This window comes from Oncorhynchus masou, chromosome 24 (genome assembly GCF_036934945.1).
Source record: "Oncorhynchus masou masou isolate Uvic2021 chromosome 24, UVic_Omas_1.1, whole genome shotgun sequence".
Lineage (NCBI taxonomy): Eukaryota > Metazoa > Chordata > Actinopteri > Salmoniformes > Salmonidae > Oncorhynchus > Oncorhynchus masou.
In genome coordinates this window covers 65,605,771-65,625,850 of record NC_088235.1, presented here as the reverse complement: position 1 = coordinate 65,625,850, position 20,080 = coordinate 65,605,771, and the positions used below count along the sequence as shown (strand labels likewise).

The 20,080-nt window shown below is 43.9% G+C and overlaps 1 protein-coding gene across 3 annotated transcripts in view; it reads left to right on the top strand.

Annotated features, from left to right (window-relative positions):
* Positions 1-1,256: 1,256 nt before the first annotated feature.
* LOC135512499 (prominin-1-A-like) overlaps positions 1,257-20,080 on the top strand; it is a 44,251-nt gene continuing 25,427 nt past the window's right edge. Inside the window, exons 1-3 of one of the 3 annotated variants that reach the window (XM_064934582.1) lie at positions 1,257-1,466; positions 1,901-1,969; positions 11,413-11,739. In XM_064934582.1, coding sequence (XP_064790654.1) covers positions 11,496-11,739 — 244 coding nt within the window. In that variant the 5' untranslated portion in view covers positions 1,257-1,466; positions 1,901-1,969; positions 11,413-11,495. Of the gene's footprint in view, positions 1,467-1,900; positions 1,974-11,412; positions 11,740-20,080 lie in introns of all 3 variants that reach the window. The other 2 variants (XM_064934583.1, XM_064934581.1) reach the window with 2 other exon arrangements.

Below are 20,080 nucleotides of genomic sequence, written 5' to 3'. Positions count from 1 at the left end.
AGCCACTTTAACTATGCCACTTTGTTTACATTCTCATCTCATATGTATATACTGTACTCAATACCATCTACTGTATCTTGCCTATGCCGCTCTGTACCATCACTCATTCATATATCTTTAAGTACATATTCTTTATCCCCTTACACTTGTGTGTATAAGGTAGTAGTTTTGGAATTGTTAGCTAGATTACTTGTTGGTTATTACTGAATTGTCGGAACTAGAAGCAAAAGCATTTCGCTACACTCGCATTAACATCTGCTAACCATGTGTATGTGACAAATAAAATTTGATTTGATTTGGTTATAAGCTCTTATATTCCAGTAGGGGCCTGTTATTTTGACGCTGATGGCTTTTATGTGATCAAGATTGTTTTATTTTTTTTACATTCCAAGCCAACCTAAAAATGGATACGCACATCAATATTACCACCAAAGGGAACCGAAGGATCTTCATGATGAACCACCGTTGAATGAATGGGTAAAAATAACTAATGAAAAAGCATTAATTCATTAGATAACTATTTAAAGTAGACATTCAAGCATAAGTCATAAGCATGTATAACATTTATAATGGCATTAATGGTCTTTTTTTAGGGTGTGTCTTATTCACCAGCTCAACCCAATTTAACATTTATGGGAGTTTCTGGATTGGCGCCCGAGACAGCATTTCCACCACCATCAACAAAACCCCAAATTATGGAATTTATTGTGGAAGAATGGTGTCGCATCCCCTCAAGAGTACTAGGCACTTGTAGAATTTATGCCAAGGCGCATAGAAGCTGCTCTGAGGGCTTGTGGTGGCCCAACGCCCTAATAACACACTTTGTTGGTGTTTCTTTTGTTTTAGCAGTTACCTGTTTGTTCTAATTAATGTGGCCAGCCTTCTTAAAATATTAGAAAATACTTTATCTATTGATATGTCCAGTAAATAACAGGGATGGCTAAGTAACGTTCACATTTTCCAACTTAGTCTATTTGAACTTTGTTGGGCTAAAGTTGACATTTCCTGGCGATGTTCCATTGTCCACTTGGGGTTGTGGTCAATGTATACTGTAGTAGCCTTTCACTGCTAAAAAGCAAACACCCGCCAGCTCTCTCCCTCCCGACTGTCTCTCTCATCCAGTTAAGACCCTCCTGTTCTCCCTCCCCAATCCCTTCTTCCATCCCTCTATTGTCAGTATTTTGCAGATAGGGTCTACTGTTGCTGCTATTAATTTGACTGCCTATCAGGTTTCTCAAGGAAGGGACTAACACACTCCCTCACACATCTGTGCTGTGTAGAGCGGAGACACACCTGCAAACACATACACTAGTGGAACCAGGGTAGAGACCGGACACACACACACACCCGTGCTTTGCAGATTGGTGACACACCTGTCCAGGAGGAGGACACACTCAAACTCACCTGGAATATATACTTCACTCTCCTGCTTCAGCTCTTTCCTGTCTCGACTTAAGGAACAACAGGTAAAGTACTGTTTAATGTCCCCCCCAGCCATTTTCCTCTCACCTCTCCGATATCTTTCTCCTCTATGGCCTCCAACACACTCTACCTTCTTTCCTCTTCTCTCACACTCTTCTCCTGACTCTCCCCCCGTCTCTCTCTCACTCTCTTGTTATGTCTCCTCTACTCCTCCACACACTTCCAGAGCCTCAAACAGGTACAGGAGAAGTAGGCTAACAGCTCTGCAGTTAGCCTCCAGAGGCACTCGTACTAGTTAAGTGTTGAGTTAGCTGTACAAGATACACACGTCTGCTGTTGTATTTGATTAAGCCACTGTAGAGCCTATTTCCTGTAGAGGAGCTTTTAGGGTGGTTGTATACAGTTGAAGCAGCAGTAGTGCGAGAGTGTTTGAGTTGTACTCCAGGACTTGTTGACTGTGTTCTGTCTGTTCCAATAGGACTGTGTATAAAGAAGCCTGCTCACTCTCTGCTCTACTCGCAACAGAACTCGGTTTACACTGTGGGAAGTGAGTGAGTGCTTTTTAGTCTGTACTTAATTGTATATATTTTTCTTTCTCCGTTGTCCTAGTATTTGCCTTTCAGAGGCACATGAGTAAATAAATATAACATACTGAAACTTATTGGACAATCAAATTGCATGTGACATTGCAATACTTTGTTTGAGTTTATGCAATCCTAGTAAAAGCTTTTCTTTACTTTATATAGAGAATACCGGTATTTTTATTTCATTTTTATTGAACCTTTAACTATTCTGTCACAGTCTTAGTAAGCAGATCAGTGCCTGGTTTCCCCCCTCCCATATTTCACCTCTGTCTGTCTGGTTAAAACTAAACAAACCGTAGTGATGCAGGTAGCTGTTTATGATGACCTGTTATGCAGTAGTGAGTGTTGATAGTCTGTTTATAGAAAAACAGACTATCAACACTCACTATGTGGTGTTGCGTTATGGAAAGTTTTTCTTGTTTTTGGTGATCTGTCTCGTGTCTTTTTTTTATTGATCGGAACAGCAAATGTGAAATGACTAGATTCAAGTAATTGATAATGATAGCTGTGTTGGTGGTTGATTGATCAAAGCTCAAGTGTGTAAAGAGGTTGATAACCTTCAGTGGTATAGCCTAATACAGACCTATGCTCTCTAGAAGGATGCTGAGCCAATGTTTATAGATAAACAGGGAAGTATGATGCCAATGTGTGTCGCACAACATGAAAATACTTTGCACATGAACAAAGGTAGGACACGTTTATCAGAAGTTGATCACCAGCACCCCATACCCGTGGGCACAAAAGCAAAGGAAGTAAAAAAAATTAAAATAGCACTGAGTGTACAAAACATTAAGAAGTTCTTCCCTTTTGCACTCAGAACAGCCTCAATTTGTCTTGGCATGGACTCTACAAGGTGACGAAAGCATTCCACAGGGACCCATGTTGACTTCCCACTGTTGTGCTAAGTTTGCTGGATGTCCTTTGGGTGGTGGACCATTGTTGATACACTTGACAAAACCGGTGCACCTGGAACCTACTACCCTACCCTGTTCAAAGGCACTTCAATCTTTTGTCTTGCCCATTCAACCTCTGAATGGCACACATACACAATCCATGTCTCAATTGTCTCGAGGCTTAAAAATCCTTCTTTAACCAGTCTCCTCCCCTTGATCTACACTGACTGAAGTGGCTCAATAAGGGATCATAGCTTTCACCTGGTCAGTCTGTCATGGAAAGAGCAGTATTTTATACATTCAGTATATATACACTGCTCAAAGAAATAAAGGGAACATTAAAATAACACATCCTAGATCTGAATGAATGAAATATTCTTATTAAATACTTTTTAAATTACATAGTTGAATGTGCTGACAACAAAATCACACAAAAATTATCAATGGAAATCAAATGTGTCAACCCATGGAGGTCTGGATTTGGAGTCACACTCAAAATTAAAGTGGAAAACCACACTACAGGCTGATCCAACTTTGATGTAATGTCCTTAAAACAAGTCAAAATGAGGCTCAGTAGTGTGTGTGGCCTCCACGTGCCTGTATGACCTCCCTACAATGCCTGGGCATGCTCCTGATGAGGTGGTGGATGGTCTCCTGAGGGATCTCCTCCCAGACCTGGACTAAAGCATCCGCCAACTCCTGGACAGTCTGTGGTGCAACGTGGCGTTGGTGGATGGAGCAAGACATGATGTCCCAGATGTGCTCAATTGGATTCAGGTCTGGGGAACGGGCGGGCCAGTCCAGAGCATCAATGCCTTCCTCTTGCAGGAACTGCTGACACACTCCAGCCACATGAGGTCTAGCATTAGGAGGAACCCAGGGCCAACCGCACCAGCATATGGTCTCACAAGGGGTCTGAGGAGCTCATCTCGGTACCTAATGGCAGTCAGGCTATCTCTTGCGAGCACATGGAGGGCTGTGCGGCCCCCCAAAGAAATGCCACCCCACACCATGACTGACCCACCACCAAACCGGTCATGCTGGAGGATGTTGCAGGCAGCAGAACGTTCTCCACGGCGTCTCCAGACTGTCACGTCTGTCACATGTGCTCAGTGTGAACCTGCTTTCATCTGTGAAGAGCACAGGTCACGCCAATGGTGTTCTCTGGCAAATGCCAAACGCCTCCACAGTGTTGGGCTGTGTGAAAACCCCCACCTGTGGACGTCGGGCCCTCATACCACCCTCATGGAGTCTGTTTCTGACCGTTTGAGCAGATACATGCCCATTTGTGGCCTGCTCGAGGTCATTTTGCAGGGCTCTGGCAGTGCTCCTCCTGCTCCTCCTTGTACAAAGGCGGAGGTAGCGGCCCTGCTGCTGGGTTGTTGCCCTCCTACGGCCTCCTCCACATCTCCTGATGTACTGGCCTGTCTCCTGGAAGCGCCTCCATGCTCTGGACACTACGCTGACAGACACCGCAAACCTTCTTGCCACAGCTCGCATTGATGTGCCATCCTGGATGAGCTGCACTACCTGAGCCACTTGTGTGGGTTGTAGACTCCGTCTCATGCTACCACTAGAGTGAAAGCACCGCCAGCATTCAAAAGTGACCAAAACATTAGCCAGGAAGCATAGGAACTGAGAAGTGGTCTGTGGTTATCACCTGCAGAACCACTCCTTTATTGGGGGTGTCTTGCTAATTGCCTATAATTTCCACCTGTTGCCTATTCCATTTGAACAACAGCATGTGAAATGTATTGTCATTCAGTGTTGCTTCCTAAGTGGACAGTTTGATTTCACAGAAATGTGATTGACTTGGAGTTACATTGTGTTGTTTAAGTGTTCCCTTTATTTTTTTGAGCAGTGCATATAATCCCTGGAGGCTGGGAGACTCATGGCATAGGCGCAGAATGCACGGAGACCACAAAGTGTGCTTCAAAAATCATCAGACTAATTATTTTAACCTAAAGCATTTAATAGAAACATTTATAGTACAATATTATGGGGAATGAGAGGGCTACTTACAGTGTTGGAAAGAGATCACAGCAGTGAAGGTGTAAGGCATGAGTTGAAGTGTTCAGAGGCTTGATCAGTGCAGGACAGGATTTTACTGCAAAGACAACAAATAACACAAGACACTACACAGTTAGACAAAAGAGCTAAGTATGGGTTAGTCAAAGCAAGGAGTAAAATTATTAATGTGTAATAATGTGATTGATTCTACATATAGTAATGAGAGAAAATTGATAGGGGTACTCACAGTGCTTTGAAGGGAAACATTCAATGTCGTGCTTCAGTTCATGTCAGAAGAAAGTTGACAATGGTATTGGAGTGGAGTAGTCAACCCTTTATCAGGGAACATGAGGGGACTTATCTGCTATTTGTATTTACAGCTCCATTCCTTTACAGCTGCGCCATCGTAGGTTTGAACAATGAGTTTCTCTATGAAGTTAAACTCAGACATCTCAAAATTCATAAAGTCAAACAGACTGCGCATCTTGCCCACTTGGCACAAAGTAGCCCAAGAAACGTTCCTGAATAAAGCCTTGATCATCCACATACCTGACAATAACTGACAACTGCAAGCAGACTGGTGGCACCATAGGTCACAGAACGGTGGGGCAATTTTTACCCCCTGGGGCCTGTGGTTTCTCCTTATATGTTAACCAAACTAGGAAAGGTATGGACCCTATAAGGTATGACAGTGATTAATCAGTTGGAAAAAAGGTTTTCTATGGGCTATGATGGAACCAGTTTTTCATAATCATGGTTTTAAAAAACTCCTGGCCCTGGGGGGGATGAAAACTCTCTCAAACTACAGCTACCTGATATTTGTTCATATAAATTATATTTAGACTAGATTAGGAGGGGGATTTCCTCTACCCAGATACATAGACATTGCTTGTGTCTATCCGGAGTGATTATGTGTTATGATCTTTGCTAAATAAATACAGGAGGAAAGTGCAAAGCCTACTTATTAAGAGCATGCAAAAGAATGTGCTGCGTCAACCTCTCTAATCTAACTTTTAATGGATAATGCGATGGAAGCTATCAAATCATTTGGAATTTTTTGACATCCCGTTAAAGATGTAAAGCATTGTAATGTGCAATTACAGGTGGCTTGATGATAGGCTCCCTGTTAACCAACTATACATTTGATACAGGTTTGGTATTGATTGCCCTCACCATTTTCATCCTTCTTCATGAAACTGATCTCAGGTCGAGGTCGACCCTCGCTTTTAATTTGCACATTTTCCGTGTACCCCAGAGAATGAAAGGGGTTCTTCAACAATGGAACCCCTATAATGCTCTGTGCCACAATCCCAATACAACACACTACGTTCATTCTCTGATCCTGCATCTATGATTGGATGGACATGTCAGTTCATATTGCAAAATATATTGTTTTGATTGGTTGGAGGACGTCCTCCGTAAGTGGTCATAATTACCATGTATGTCTATGGAAGGGTGTGAGGCCTACCATCCTCCTAGATCTGGTATTGAAGTCAATGTAGTCAGAGGAGGACGGAAGCTAGCTGTCCTCAGGCTACACCATGGTGCTAGCCCAGACAGTGCTGTTGAAGTTACTGTAGACCTTCATTGCAAACAGTATATTTTAACCAATTATTTGGTGACATATGAATATATTTAGCATAGTTTTATCTAAAAATAACTTTTTATGTTTCACTTTTTTAAAGAAATTTCACTGAGGAGGATGGTCCTCTCCTTCCTACGCCGGGGAGCCGCCGCTGATATACACTACCGTTCAAAAGTTTGGGGTCACTTAGAAATGTCCTTGTTTTTGAAAGAAAAGCAAAAAAAATTTGTCCACTAAAATAACAGAAAATTGATCAGAACTACAGTGTAGACATTGTTAATGTTGTAAAAGACTTGTAGCTGGAAACAGCAGATTTTTAAAAATGGAATATCTACATAGGTGTACAGAGGCCCATTATCATCAACCATCACTCCTGTGTTCCAATGGCACTTTGTGTTATCTAATCCAAGTTTATAATTTTAAAAGTCTAATTGATCATTAGAAAACCCTTTTGCAATTATGTTAGCACAGCTGAAAACTCTTGTGCTGATTTAAAGAAGCAATACAACTGGCCCTCTTTAGACTAGTTGAGTATCTGGAGTATCAGCATTTGTGGGTTCGATTACAGGCTCAAAATGGCCAGAAACAAAGGACTTTCTTCTGAAACTCGTCAGTCTATTCTTGGTCTGAAAAATGAAGGCCATTCCATGTGAGAAATTGCCAAGAACCTGAAGATCTGGTACAACGATGTGTACTACTCCCTTCACAGAACAGCGAAACTGGCTCCAACCAGAATAGAGGAGTGGGAGGCCCCGGTGCACAACTGAGCAAGAGGACAAGTACATTAGAGTGTCTAGTTCGAGAAACAAACACCTCACAAGTCCTCAACTGGCAGCTTCATTAAATAGTACCCGCAAAACACCAGTCTCAACGTCAACAGTGAAGGCGACTCTGGGATGCTGGCCTTCTAGGCAGAGTTGCAAAGAAAAAGCCACATCTCAGACTGGCCAATAAAAATAAAAGATTAAGATGGGCAAAAGAACACAGACAATGGACAGAGTAACTCTGCCTAGAAGGCCAGCATCCCGGAGTCGCCTCTTCACTGTTAACGTTGCACCATGAATTGTCGCTGTCGATAATTCTAATGTTATAACTTCTAATAGTAGCTGTATCCACTGGCAAAGTGGGAGAGAGAGTGAGGTGATTGCCATCTCAGAGCCAACATATTTTTCTTGCTGCAGTGCTGCCTGGCAGCAGTAATAGTCTCGGATTAATTGAGAGATTCAAGGAACTATCATTGTTAACATAGAAGATGCAAAGCATTGAATATTTACATTTCTGCACTTTGAAATTAATTTTGTAACCTTGTCCCAGAAGCATTTAACTGCAGGGCACTCCCACATCATATGACGGAATGTGCCTACATGAGTTATTGAACACAGTAAACATTTGGGAGTTGGGGACAATTTCTTCATAAAACGTTTCCTTTGTGTTATACAGTTTTAACAAACTTAATGTATAAATTGATAGTTTGGATTACGGGATAACAAGGTCATATTTTTCCATATTTTGTTCCAATTAAAGGGTTATTCAGATTCACTTAGAACTGTGGACCATACTTTTTTAATGACTAGCTCAGAATATAAGCTTTCCATAAGTTGTTTAGATATTACAGAGATCAGTCCTGTTGGGAGCCCAGATAATTTATTTATAAATCCCATCATTGGATGGTTTGGTAGTTGGGCTTCCCAAGGGACTCCATAGGCCAACATTGCTGACCTAAGTTGTAAATCTAGAAAAAAGGAGTTAACTGGGAATGTGTTTGCCTTTCAAATCTTGGAATGTTCTCAAACCATTACTTCCATGATATTGCCAAGGCTACGGATTCCACATTTGGACCATTGGGGGAATGCAAAATGACACCCTCCAGATTGCAAGACATTATTGTGAAATATTGGAGTGTGGGTATGCCATTTCGATTCCCGGAGATTGTGTGAGCAATAATAGGACCAAAGTGTAGTTTACATTTTTTAAGGGACATATCAGTGAAGACCACCACTTCCAGGGCTATAGCAAACACCATATTTATCTCTATGGGAAATGGTGCCGGAGGGGATGGCTGCCGTTTTATGGGCTCTTAACCATGCTTTTTTTCACATTCTTTGTAACTTATTTTGTACATAATGTTGCTGCTACCGTCTCTTATTACCGAAAAGAGCTTCTGGGTATCAGAACAGCGATTACTCACCTTGAACTGGACAAAGAATTTTTCTTTAACGAGCTGGATGAGAGGCCCTCATCCCCGTCATTAGCAGGAGAAAGAGACGGGGGTATTGAGATCGGCGTGCTTTGCGAGGATCCCGCGACGAGAGGCTAATCTGCCTTTGCCATCGGTGCTATTGGCCAACGCACAATCGCTGGATAATAAAGTGGACAAACTACAAGCACGTATATCCTAACAACGGGATATTAAAAATGGTAATATCTTATGTTTCACCGAGTCATGGCTGAACGACGACATGAATAATGTACAGCTAGCGGGTTATACACTGTATCGGCAGGATAGAACAGCAGCCTCTGGTAAGGCAAGGGGTGGAGGTCTATGTATTTTTGTAAACAACAGATGGTGCACGAAATCTAAGGAAGTCTCGAGGTTTTGCTCGCCTGAGATGGTTTCATCTACAGCTTATCATGAGATACTCTATCTTCCAAGGGAGTTTTCATCTAAATTCTTCATAGCTGTCTATTTACCACCACAAACTGATGCTGGCACGAAGACCGCACTCAATGAGCTGTATATGGCCAAAAGTAAACAGAAAAACGCTCATCTAGCGGCTGCGCTCTTAGTGGCCGGGGACTTTAATGCAGGGAAACTTTAATCCCTTTTACCTCATTTCTACCATTATGTTAAATGTGAAAATGGAGAGAAATTAACTTTAGACCACCTTTACTCCATACACAGAGACACGTACAAAGCTCTCCCTTGCCCTCCATTTGGCAAATCTGACCATAATTCTATCCTCCTGATTCCTGCTTACAAGCAAAAATTTAATCAGGAAGCACCAGTGACTCGGTCAATAAAAAAGTGGTCAGATGAAGCAGATGCTAAGATACAGGACCGATTTGCTAGCACAGACTGGAATACGTTCTGGGATTCCTCCGATGGCACTGATGAGTACATCACATCAGTCACTGGCTTCATCAATAAGTGCATCGATGACATTGTTCCTACAGTGACTGTACGTACATACCCCAACCAGAAGACATGGATTACAGGCAACATTTGCACTGAGCTAAAGGGTAGAGCTGCCACTTTCAAGGTGCGGGACTCTAACCCGGAAGCTTATAAGAAATCCTGCTATGCCCTCCCTATGAATCATCACACTGGCAAAGCGTTAATACAGGACTAAGTTCGAATAGTACGACACCGGCTCTGACGCTCGGCAGATGTGGCAGGGCTTGCAAACTATTACAGACTACAAAGGGAAGCACAGCTGAGAGCAGTCCAGTGACACGAGCCTACCAGACAAGCTATTTTACTTTTATGCTCGCTTTGAGGCAAGTTAACACTGAAATATGCATGAGAGCAGCTGTTCCGGATGATTGTGTGATCACGCTCTCCACAGTCGATGTGAGTAAGACCTTTAAACAGGTCAAAATTCACAAGGCTGCAGGGCCAAACGGATTACCAGGACGTGTACTCCGAGAATGCGCTGACCAACTGGCAAGTGTCTTCACTGACATATTCATCCTCTCCCTGTCTGAGTCTGTAATACCAACATGTTTCAAGCAGACCCCCATCGTCCCTGTGCCCAACAACACTTAGGTAACCTCCCTAAATGACTACCGGCCCGTAGCACTCATGTCTGTAGCCATGAAGTGCTTTGAAAGGCTGGTCATGACTCACCTCAACACCATTATCCAAGAAACTCTAGACCGACTCCAATTTGCATCCTGCCCCAACAGATCCATAGATGATGCAATCTTTATTGCACTCAACACTGCCCTTTCTCACCTGGACAAAAGGAACACTTACGTGAGAATGCTGTTAATTGATTACAGCTCTGCAATGGTAAGGGTAGGCAACAACACCCCCCCCCCCTCCCCCAAATCTGCCACGCGTCCTTAGTCCCCTACTGTACTCCCTGTTCACCCATGACTGCATGGCCAAGCACGACTCCAGCACCATCATTAAGTTTGGAGACAACACAATGGTGGTAGGCCTGATCACCGACAATGATGAGACAGCCTATAGGGAGGAGGTTAGACACCTGGCAATGTGGTGCCAGGACAACAACCTCTCCCCCACTGTGATCAAGACAAAGGAGATTATCGTGGACTACAGAAAAAGGAGGACCGAGCACGCCCCCATTCTTATCGACGGGGTTGTAGTGGAACAGGTTGAGAGCGTCAAGTTCCTTGGTGTCAACATCATCAACAAACTTTCTTTTCACACCTTTAGTTAAATAGGCATCCACTTTAGAAGAGAGCAATGCGAGTGCATTTACCCGTTTTAATTGCAAATCGAGGGCAGAGATAATGTCCTTACGAACAATCTATCGGATAGTAGCGGCCAGCTCTTTCTGTTGTCTGGTGAAAGCCGCCATGTTCCCACAGGTGAATTGTGGATGGACAGATTATGCTATCTGATGGAGCGAAACCTGCTAATCTTTTAATTATTGAACAATGAACGTCCTACACCTTAATATGGGGTTAACAATTCACATTTTTATAAAACAATAGTTTTGCAACAGAAAGACACAATATCGCATATCAATGCATGTCACCAGAACTAGAAACCTGCTTCACTTGTGGTCACATTTATGGTTTCCCTCAATGCTAGTTTTCTCACAATTACAATATGTATGCATTTACTTTCCAGGGCCTGCACCCTTTCACAACATTCTCTTTACTTCTGTGTTTACTTCCGTATTTGTGTGTTTCCACTCACACCCCAGTGTCTCTGCTTTGTTTGCAGGCCCATCAATACAGAGATAGTGCCACTCTACATTCTCCAGCCTTACCCTAGCCCACCTTCCAGCCCTATCTCTAGTTGCAGTGATGGGAGCATGTAGGAGTGTTTGGAGGTTGGGAGGCTGCGCCGGGGTGGTGTTGGCCTGGATCGGGGCTCTGTTGCTGGGGTCCAGCTTGGCCCTGCCTCTCCCTGCCACCTGTCCTAAGGGAGTCTCTCCCTTGAACCTGATCCAAACACAGTACCAGTCAATCCCAGGAGCAGACGCAGGCTTCATGTCCGGGGTCGTCCAGTCCTTCCTCCACACCGTCCAGCCCAACCCCTTCCCAAAAGGTCAGTCTCGGTGCATCTATGTGGTCAAAAGTAGTGAACTATATAAAGGGAATAGGGTGCCATAGTAAAAAAAACTGCAGCATAATCGGACAACGCTGCTTTTCTACAGCAGTGCTTTGATCATATTGAGCTCATTCTGACCTAGCCAGGTGTGTGTAGCCACTATGTAAATCCCATATAAATACCTAGGCTTTCACCCATTTGCAGAGGGATTTCTGCATAGAGCATCTTTAAGTAGTGAGTGGACAATATTCCACTGTAGTCCAGAATCTTTGTCACCTTTGTTATCGATCCTAAATGACTACTTCAGAGCTGGCTCAGTTTATTTGTGACTGCTTCCTTGTTAGAGCTAGTAGTGATTCTGATGGACAAACAACAGTGAACGCCCCTTAGGTACACAGAGACACACACACACACACACACACACACACACACAGTGTGTGTTAATTAGCCATTGACCTTTGCTCAAATCAAATCAAATCAAATTTTATTTGTCACATACACATGGTTAGCAGATGTTAATGCGAGTGTAGCGAAATGCTTGTGCTTCTAGTTCCGACAATGCAGTAATAACCAACAAGTAATCTAACTAACAATTCCTAAACTACTGTCTTATACACAGTGTAAGGGGATAAAGAATATGTACATAAGGATATATGAATGAGTGATGGTACAGAGCAGCATAGGCAAGATACAGTAGATGGTATCGAGTACAGTATATACATATGAGATGAGTATGTAAACAAAGTGGCATAGTTAAAGTGGCTAGTGATACATGTATTACATAAGGATGCAGTCGATGATATAGAGTACAGTATATACGTATGCATATGAGATGAATAATGTAGGGTAAGTAACATTATATAAGGTAGCATTGTTTAAAGTGGCTAGTGATATATTTACATCATTTCCCATCAATTCCCATTATTAAAGTGGCTGGAGTTGAGTCAGTGTCAGTGTGTTGGCAGCAGCCACTCAATGTTAGTGGTGGCTGTTTAACAGTCTGATGGCCTTGAGATAGAAGCTGTTTTTCAGTCTCTCGGTCCCAGCTTTGATGCACCTGTACTGACCTCGCCTTCTGGATGATAGCGGGGTGAACAGGCAGTGGCTCGGGTGGTTGATGTCCTTGATGATCTTTATGGCCTTCCTGTAACATCAGGTGGTGTAGGTGTCCTGGAGGGCAGGTAGTTTGCCTCCGGTGATGCGTTGTGCAGACCTCACTACCCTCTGGAGAGCCTTACGGTTGAGGGCGGAGCAGTTGCCGTACCAGGCGGTGATACAGCCCGCCAAGATGCTCTCGATTGTGCATCTGTAGAAGTTTGTGAGTGCTTTTGGTGACAAGCCAAATTTTTTCAGCCTCCTGAGGTTGAAGAGGCGCTGCTGCGCCTTCTTCACGATGCTGTCTGTGTGAGTGGACCAATTCAGTTTGTCTGTGATGTGTATGCGAGGAACTTAAAACTTGCTACTCTCTCCACTACTGTTCCATCGATGTGGAAAGGGGGGTGTTCCCTCTGCTGTTTCCTGAAGTCCACAATCATCTCCTTAGTTTTGTTGACGTTGAGTGTGAGGTTATTTTCCTGACACCACACTCCGAGGGCCCTCACCTCCTCCCTGTAGGCCGTCTCGTCGTTGTTGGTAATCAAGCCTACCACTGTTGTGTCGTCCGCAGACTTGATGATTGAGTTGGAGGCGTGCGTGGCCACGCAGTCGTGGGTGAACAGGGAGTACAGGAGAGGGCTCAGAACGCACCCTTGTGGGGCCCCAGTGTTGAGGATCAGCGGGGAGGAGATGTTGTTACCTACCCTCACCACCTGGGGGCGGCCCGTCAGGAAGTCCAGTACCCAGTTGCACAGGGCGGGGTCGAGACCCAGGGTCTCGAGCTTGATGACGAGTTTGGAGGGTACTATGGTGTTGAATGCCGAGCTGTAGTCGATGAACAGCATTCTCACATAGGTATTCCTCTTGTCCAGATGGGTTAGGGCAGTGTGCAGTGTGGTTGAGATTGCATCGTCTGTGGACCTATTTGAGCGGTAAGCAAATTGGAGTGGGTCTAGGGTGTCAGGTAGGGTGGAGGTGATATGGTCCTTGACTAGTCTCTCAAAGCACTTCATGATGACGGAAGTGAGTGCTACGGGGCGGTAGTCGTTTAGCTCAGTTACCTTAGCTTTCTTGGGAGCAGGAACAATGGTGGCCCTCTTGAAGCATGTGGGAACAGCAGACTGGTATAGGGATTGATTGAATATGTCCGTAAACACACCAGCCAGCTGGTCTGCGCATGCTCTGAGGGCGCGGCTGGGGATGCCGTCTGGGCCTGCAGCCTTGCGAGGGTTAACACGTTTAAATATTTTACTCACCTCTGCTGCAGTGAAGGAGAGACCGCATTTTTCCGTTGCAGGCAGTGTCAGTGGCACTGTATTGTCCTCAAAGCGGGCAAAAAAGTTTAGTCTGCCTGGGAGCAAGACATCCTGGTCCGTGACTGGGCTGGATTTCTTCCTGTAGTCCGTGATTGACTGTAGACCCTGCCACATGCCTCTTGTGTCTGAGCCGTTGAATTGGGATTCTACTTTGTCTCTGTACTGACGCTTAGCTTGTTTGATAGCCTTACGGAGGGAATAGCTGCATTGTTTGTATTCAGTCATGTTACCAGACACCTTGCCCTGATTGAAAGCAGTGGTTCGCGCTTTCAGTTTCACGCGAATGCTGCCATCAATCCAAGGTTTCTGGTTAGGGAATGTTTTAATCGTTGCTATGGGAACGACATCTTCAACGCACATTCTAATGAACTCGCACACCGAATCAGCGTATTCGTCAATGTTGTTATCTGACGCAATACGAAACATGTCCCAGTCCACGTGATGGAAGCAGTCTTGGAGTGTGGAGTCAGCTTGGTCGGACCAGCGTTGGACAGACCTCAGCGTGGGAGCTTCTTTTTTTAGCTTTTGTCTGTAGGCAGGTATCAGCAAAATGGAGTCGTGGTCAGCTTTTCCGAAAGGGGGGCGGGGCAGGGCCTTATATGCGTCGCGGAAGTTAGAGTAACAGTGATCCAAGGTTTTTCCGCCCCTGGTTGCGCAATCGATATGCTAGGGAGTCTTGTTTTCAGATTAGCCTTGTTAAAATCCCCAACAACAATGAATGCAGCCTCCGGATAAATGGTTTCCAGTTTGCAAAGAGTTAAATAAAGTTCGTTCAGAGTCATCGATGTGTCTGCTTGGGGGGGGGGATATATACGGCTGTGATTATAATCGAAGAGAATTCTCTTGGTAGATAATGCGGTCTACATTTGATTGTGAGGAATTCTAAATCAGGTGAACAGAAGGATTTGAGTTCCTGTATGTTTCTTTCATCGCACCATGCCTCGTTAGCCATAAGGCATACACCCCCACCCCTCTTCTTACCAGAAAGGTGTTTGTTTCTGTCGGCGCGATGCGTGGAGAAACCCGTTGGCTGCACCGCTTCGGATAGCGTCTCTCCAGTGAGCCATGTTTCCGTGAAGCACAGAACGTTACCGTCTCTGATGTCCCTCAGAGAATCTCATCCTAGATCAGAGAGCTCTCGATTTGCTGAGCTGATTGCAATGCACAGATTGGATATTCTCTTTTGATCATGGCTTCTATCCAATCAGGATTGGAGGATGTTGTTGAAGCAACCCTTGTTTGCTCATGTTTTGGTTTAATTTTTGGATAATGACACTAGTATTCGTGTTATGACAATAAAGGGGTGGTTTACAGAAGATAGCCCTATTTGGTAAAAGGCCATGTCCATATTATGGCAAGAACAGCTCAAATAAGCAAAGAGAAATGACAGACTATGATTATTTTAAGACATGAAGGTCAGTCAATCCGGAACATTTCAAGAACTTTGAAAGTTTTTTCAAGTGCAGTCGCAAAAACCACCAAGCGCTATGATGAAACTGGCTCTCATGAGGACCACCACAGGAAAGGAAGACCCAGAGTTACCTCTGCGGCAGAGGATATATTCATTAAAGTTACCAGCCTCAGAATTGCAGCCCAAATCAATGCTTCGTAGAGTTCAAGTAACAGACACATCTCAACATCAACTGTTCAGAGGACACTGCATGAATCAGGCTTCATGGTTGAACTGCTGCAAAGAAACCACTACTAAAGGACACCAATAAGAAGAAGAGACTTGTGTGTGCCAAGAAACACAAGCAATGGACATTCGACTGGTATGAATCTGTCCTTTGGTCTGATGAGTCCAAATTTGAGATTTTTGTTTCCAACCGCCATGTCTTTGTGAGATGCAGAGTAGGTGAATGATCTCCGTATGTGTAGTTCCCACCGTGAAGCATGGAGGAGGTGTGATGGTGTGGGGGTGCTTTGCTGGTGACACTGTCTGTGATTTATTTAGAATTCAAAGCACACTTAACCAGCATGGTAACCACAACATTCTGCAGCGATACGCCATCCCATCTGGTTTGCGCTTAGTGGGACGATCATTTGTTTTTCAACAGGACAATGACCCAACACACCTCCAGGCTGTGTAAGGGCTATTTGACCAAGAAAGAGAGTGATGGAGTGCTGCTTCAGATGACCTGGCCTCCACAATCACCCAACCTCAACCCAATTGAGATGGTTTGGGATGAGTTGGAACGCAGAGTGAAGGAAAAGCAGCCAACAAGTGCTCAGCATAGGTGGGAAGTCCTTCAAGACTGCTGGAAAAGCATTCCAGATGAAGCTGGTTGAGAGAATGCCAAGAGTGTGCAAAGCTGTCATCAAGGCAAAGGGTGGCTACTTTTAAGAATCTAAAATCTAAAATATATTTTGGTTTGTTTAACACTTTTTTGGGTTACTACATGATTCCATATGTGTTATTTCATCTTTTTGTGATGTCTTCACTATTATTCTACAATGTAGAAAAATAGTCAAACTAAACTTTTGACTGGTACTGTATATCTGGGTCCAGGATAAAGTGACTAGGGGCAATTGAAATTGGCGTGGGAGCAACATGTTGAGGGTTCTTGCATTGGAATTATATTGAATCCTGCTTATATCACGTTATACTACAATAAACCTAAAGTTCAAATTCCCAGACTCCAAGATAATGGAGTGCTTTTGAAGTGACAGTCAGGTTGTCACGAAATCTCTGCTGCGCTGTATCAGAACAATGGACAGTGCCTTGTGCCGTACACACTAACGTAAGGCTGTTTTGGTAAAGAAGACAGTCTACAAGATAGATAGGCTGTTTGTAATAGCTGTCTTACCAAAATAATGGAAAAGAAACGCTGAAAGTAGTAGCCTAGTTATTCATGCATGCAAACAAAAATACTGAATAGCAGTTTGACTTAGAATACCGACACAACTGCGAATGTGAACGAACTAATGAATGCGAACTGAACAAAACAGCGGTACCAAGTAGTAGTAGGCCTAGTAAAACAAAATGTCAGATCGATAAAGGCATGACACAATCTATATTTAGGCTAGTTACATTAACAGTAAACAAATGCAGTAAACAAAATGCGAATGGAGATCCAAATAACCAAAACAGCCTAGAACCTATTACAGTGGAATGCAGCCATGCACAGTTGTCTTCCCAAATAAATAGGTCTATAATGGCCCGCATCAAACATGCAATATAATGACGCTCGCTCATGAGTTCAGTAACACGTTGTGATACGGCAAAACACACTTCTGTAAATAAAATTCGACACGTAATCAAGTAAGCAATGGCCAGACTACCATAAACAGGTTTCCAATATATACAGTTCCATGTACAACGAAAACCAATTGGCTACCAAGAAAACCCCAATAGAATGTCTAGTTATTTGATTAAACATACGATCTGTATAGCTATACCCTGGGGCATCATTTGGGATATTGCGTTGGAATTATATTGAATTATGCTTATATCACGCTACAATGAACATTAAAGTTAAAATGCTTTTGACCAATAAGTAACAGGTTGGCGCATATATCCGCTGCGCTCTATCAGCACCATGGACAGTACCCTACACACAAAAGAACGATTTGTATTAAAACTAACCAGCTAGATTTGGTCTTACCTTTTCAGAACAGTTGCTGCCTCCTTGATGTTCTGTGGATCTTCCTGAGTAATCGGTCATTCCATTCTCCCCGAAATCTTCTTGAAAGATCCCCCTCAAATACCAGTTGGCGTAGTTGAGCTTTTCTCGGGTGTATCATGCTTCTTCTGTGCTGACGGAACACATTTGTCAAAATGGAAAATGAGTTCTCGCATGTAGCTTCATCAGTGACAATCTCACTCATGAGCCCTATGATTTCATTTTGAAAATCGCGTGATGTTTATGTGACATTGTGGGGTATGGTGCTAAACACCATGACAAGTTCCTTGTCTATTCAGAGAGTATATTCCATCATGGACAGAAAATGTATACTGCCCCCCTCTCCTCTTGACTCTATCGCGTCCAATACCCCCTCAGTGGTCGCTGGTTGGAAACAAGACACTCAATAATGTCCACAGTCGCCGAAACACATACATGTGATTTCTTAACACGTGTTGACATCACAGTACTCACAATGCAGTGCATTTCAAAAGCTCTTTGTTTGATGCGTGCCCAGCGAATCCTTTGGTACTATCAATAGCATGCTTCCAGTTAGAATACCCGACCTGGGTGAAGGCCTTGTTTGCGTTAGCATTGGACACAGAACTTTCGACGTGGGAAACAAAATGTTGCATCTGCAATAACCGAGTATTCCAGCCACTCTCCTCATGTGAGCCAGTTGCTATTAAATGAACGTTTTAATATAGAAAACCTTAGGCTATGGTAGGATTATAGGCTAACCTGGGCTTGCTCCTCTGTTCCAAGGAACAGTCGGCGGTGGAGGGGGCTGTGGAGCCATTATCCTGGCGGCATTTGTGGAAGAGAGGGAAGGCTCTGCACTCGGAGCTAGCTGGAGCTCGCTAACATCATCGCTGCTGGGCTTGGCAGCGGCCTCGGTGGTTCGATGCTGCTGCTCATCGCTCTCCATTGGCTTTATTTGGGTACTTTGGCGCAGCCAATTTATGATATCCATCGTGGCAGTGGCGGATTAGCTGGTTCGAGCTAGCTAAATAGGCGAAGGCTAAGAACACTAACGCTTTTTACAGCTGGATAAGAAGCTAAATAAATTATGTAGTGGTGTGGTGTGTGAGACATAGTTGACTGAAGCTGCTTCAATGGTAAACTTGACCCCGCCCTTATAAATCAAATATTACAGGCGGAGCCGTATCACTTTATCCCCTTAGCCTACCACAGATGAAGTGTTTTTTACAGCTTTTATTGAAACCCAAAGGGATCATACATAACCTGCCCCAGTGGCTTTCCATAGACCCCCTACACACCGCAGCGCACTCTGTCCATTGTGCTGACACTGTCCATTGTGCTTACACAGTGCAGGGAGATACATATTTTTCACCAACCTGTCAGTCAATCATTTGGAACTTTTTTGCTATTTGTTTTATATAGGGACATAAAACAAAAACTGAGTGGGCTAAGCTCCCAAGTGGAGCCGGGTACACCCTCCTCCCTCTCTCTGTCATTCTCTCTCTGTCACCCTCCCTTTCTCTCTATGGCTGAATGCCTGGGTATCAGGATTCAGAAGTGGATTACTATTCTGTTCACTAAGTAACGTACATGACAGTGTACCAGTTGGGGCTTTAACACGCCAGCTGGGTATCTGCTTTCAGGAGATTAATAAAGAAATGGAGAGAGACTGTGAGAAAGTGGAATTTCCTCTTTCCCAACTAGACGATAGAGCTCCTCTGAAGTTTCTCTTCACAATGCCAGCTGGTGTTGTGTGAATAATAACCGGCTATAAGTGCAGGGTTAGACAAGACAGTGGAGTAGGAACAGTGTGGTAGTCTCAGTTCTCACATCCCTGGTATGGATACTAATGGTTTCCTGATCCTGAACCTAGGTTACATCTAAAGAACATACAGTAGGTTTGATTTCTGCAAGTAAATGAAATAATGATAGAGAGTATTTGTATTGTGAAGGTGTGAGATCTCACTGTTGTCAGAGAGAATGAGGGTGATGAAGAAACTGAGGGCGAGAGAAAGTGAGAGGGAATGAGAGAGATACCTAGTCAGTTGTACAACTGAATGCATTCAACTGAAATGTGTCTCCGCATTTAACCCAACCCCTCTGAATCAGTGAGGTGCGGGGGACTACCTTCATCGACATCCTCGTCTTCGGCGTGCCGCCTTGCTCAGGGGCAGAACGGCAGATTTTTTACCTTGTCAGCTCTGGGATTCGATCCAGCAACCTTTCGGTTACTGGCCCAATGCTGGCCCAATGCTCTAACCATTAGGTTACCTGCGAGAGAAAGAGAGATCGAGAGGGTTGATGTAAAATGTGACTCCTGAT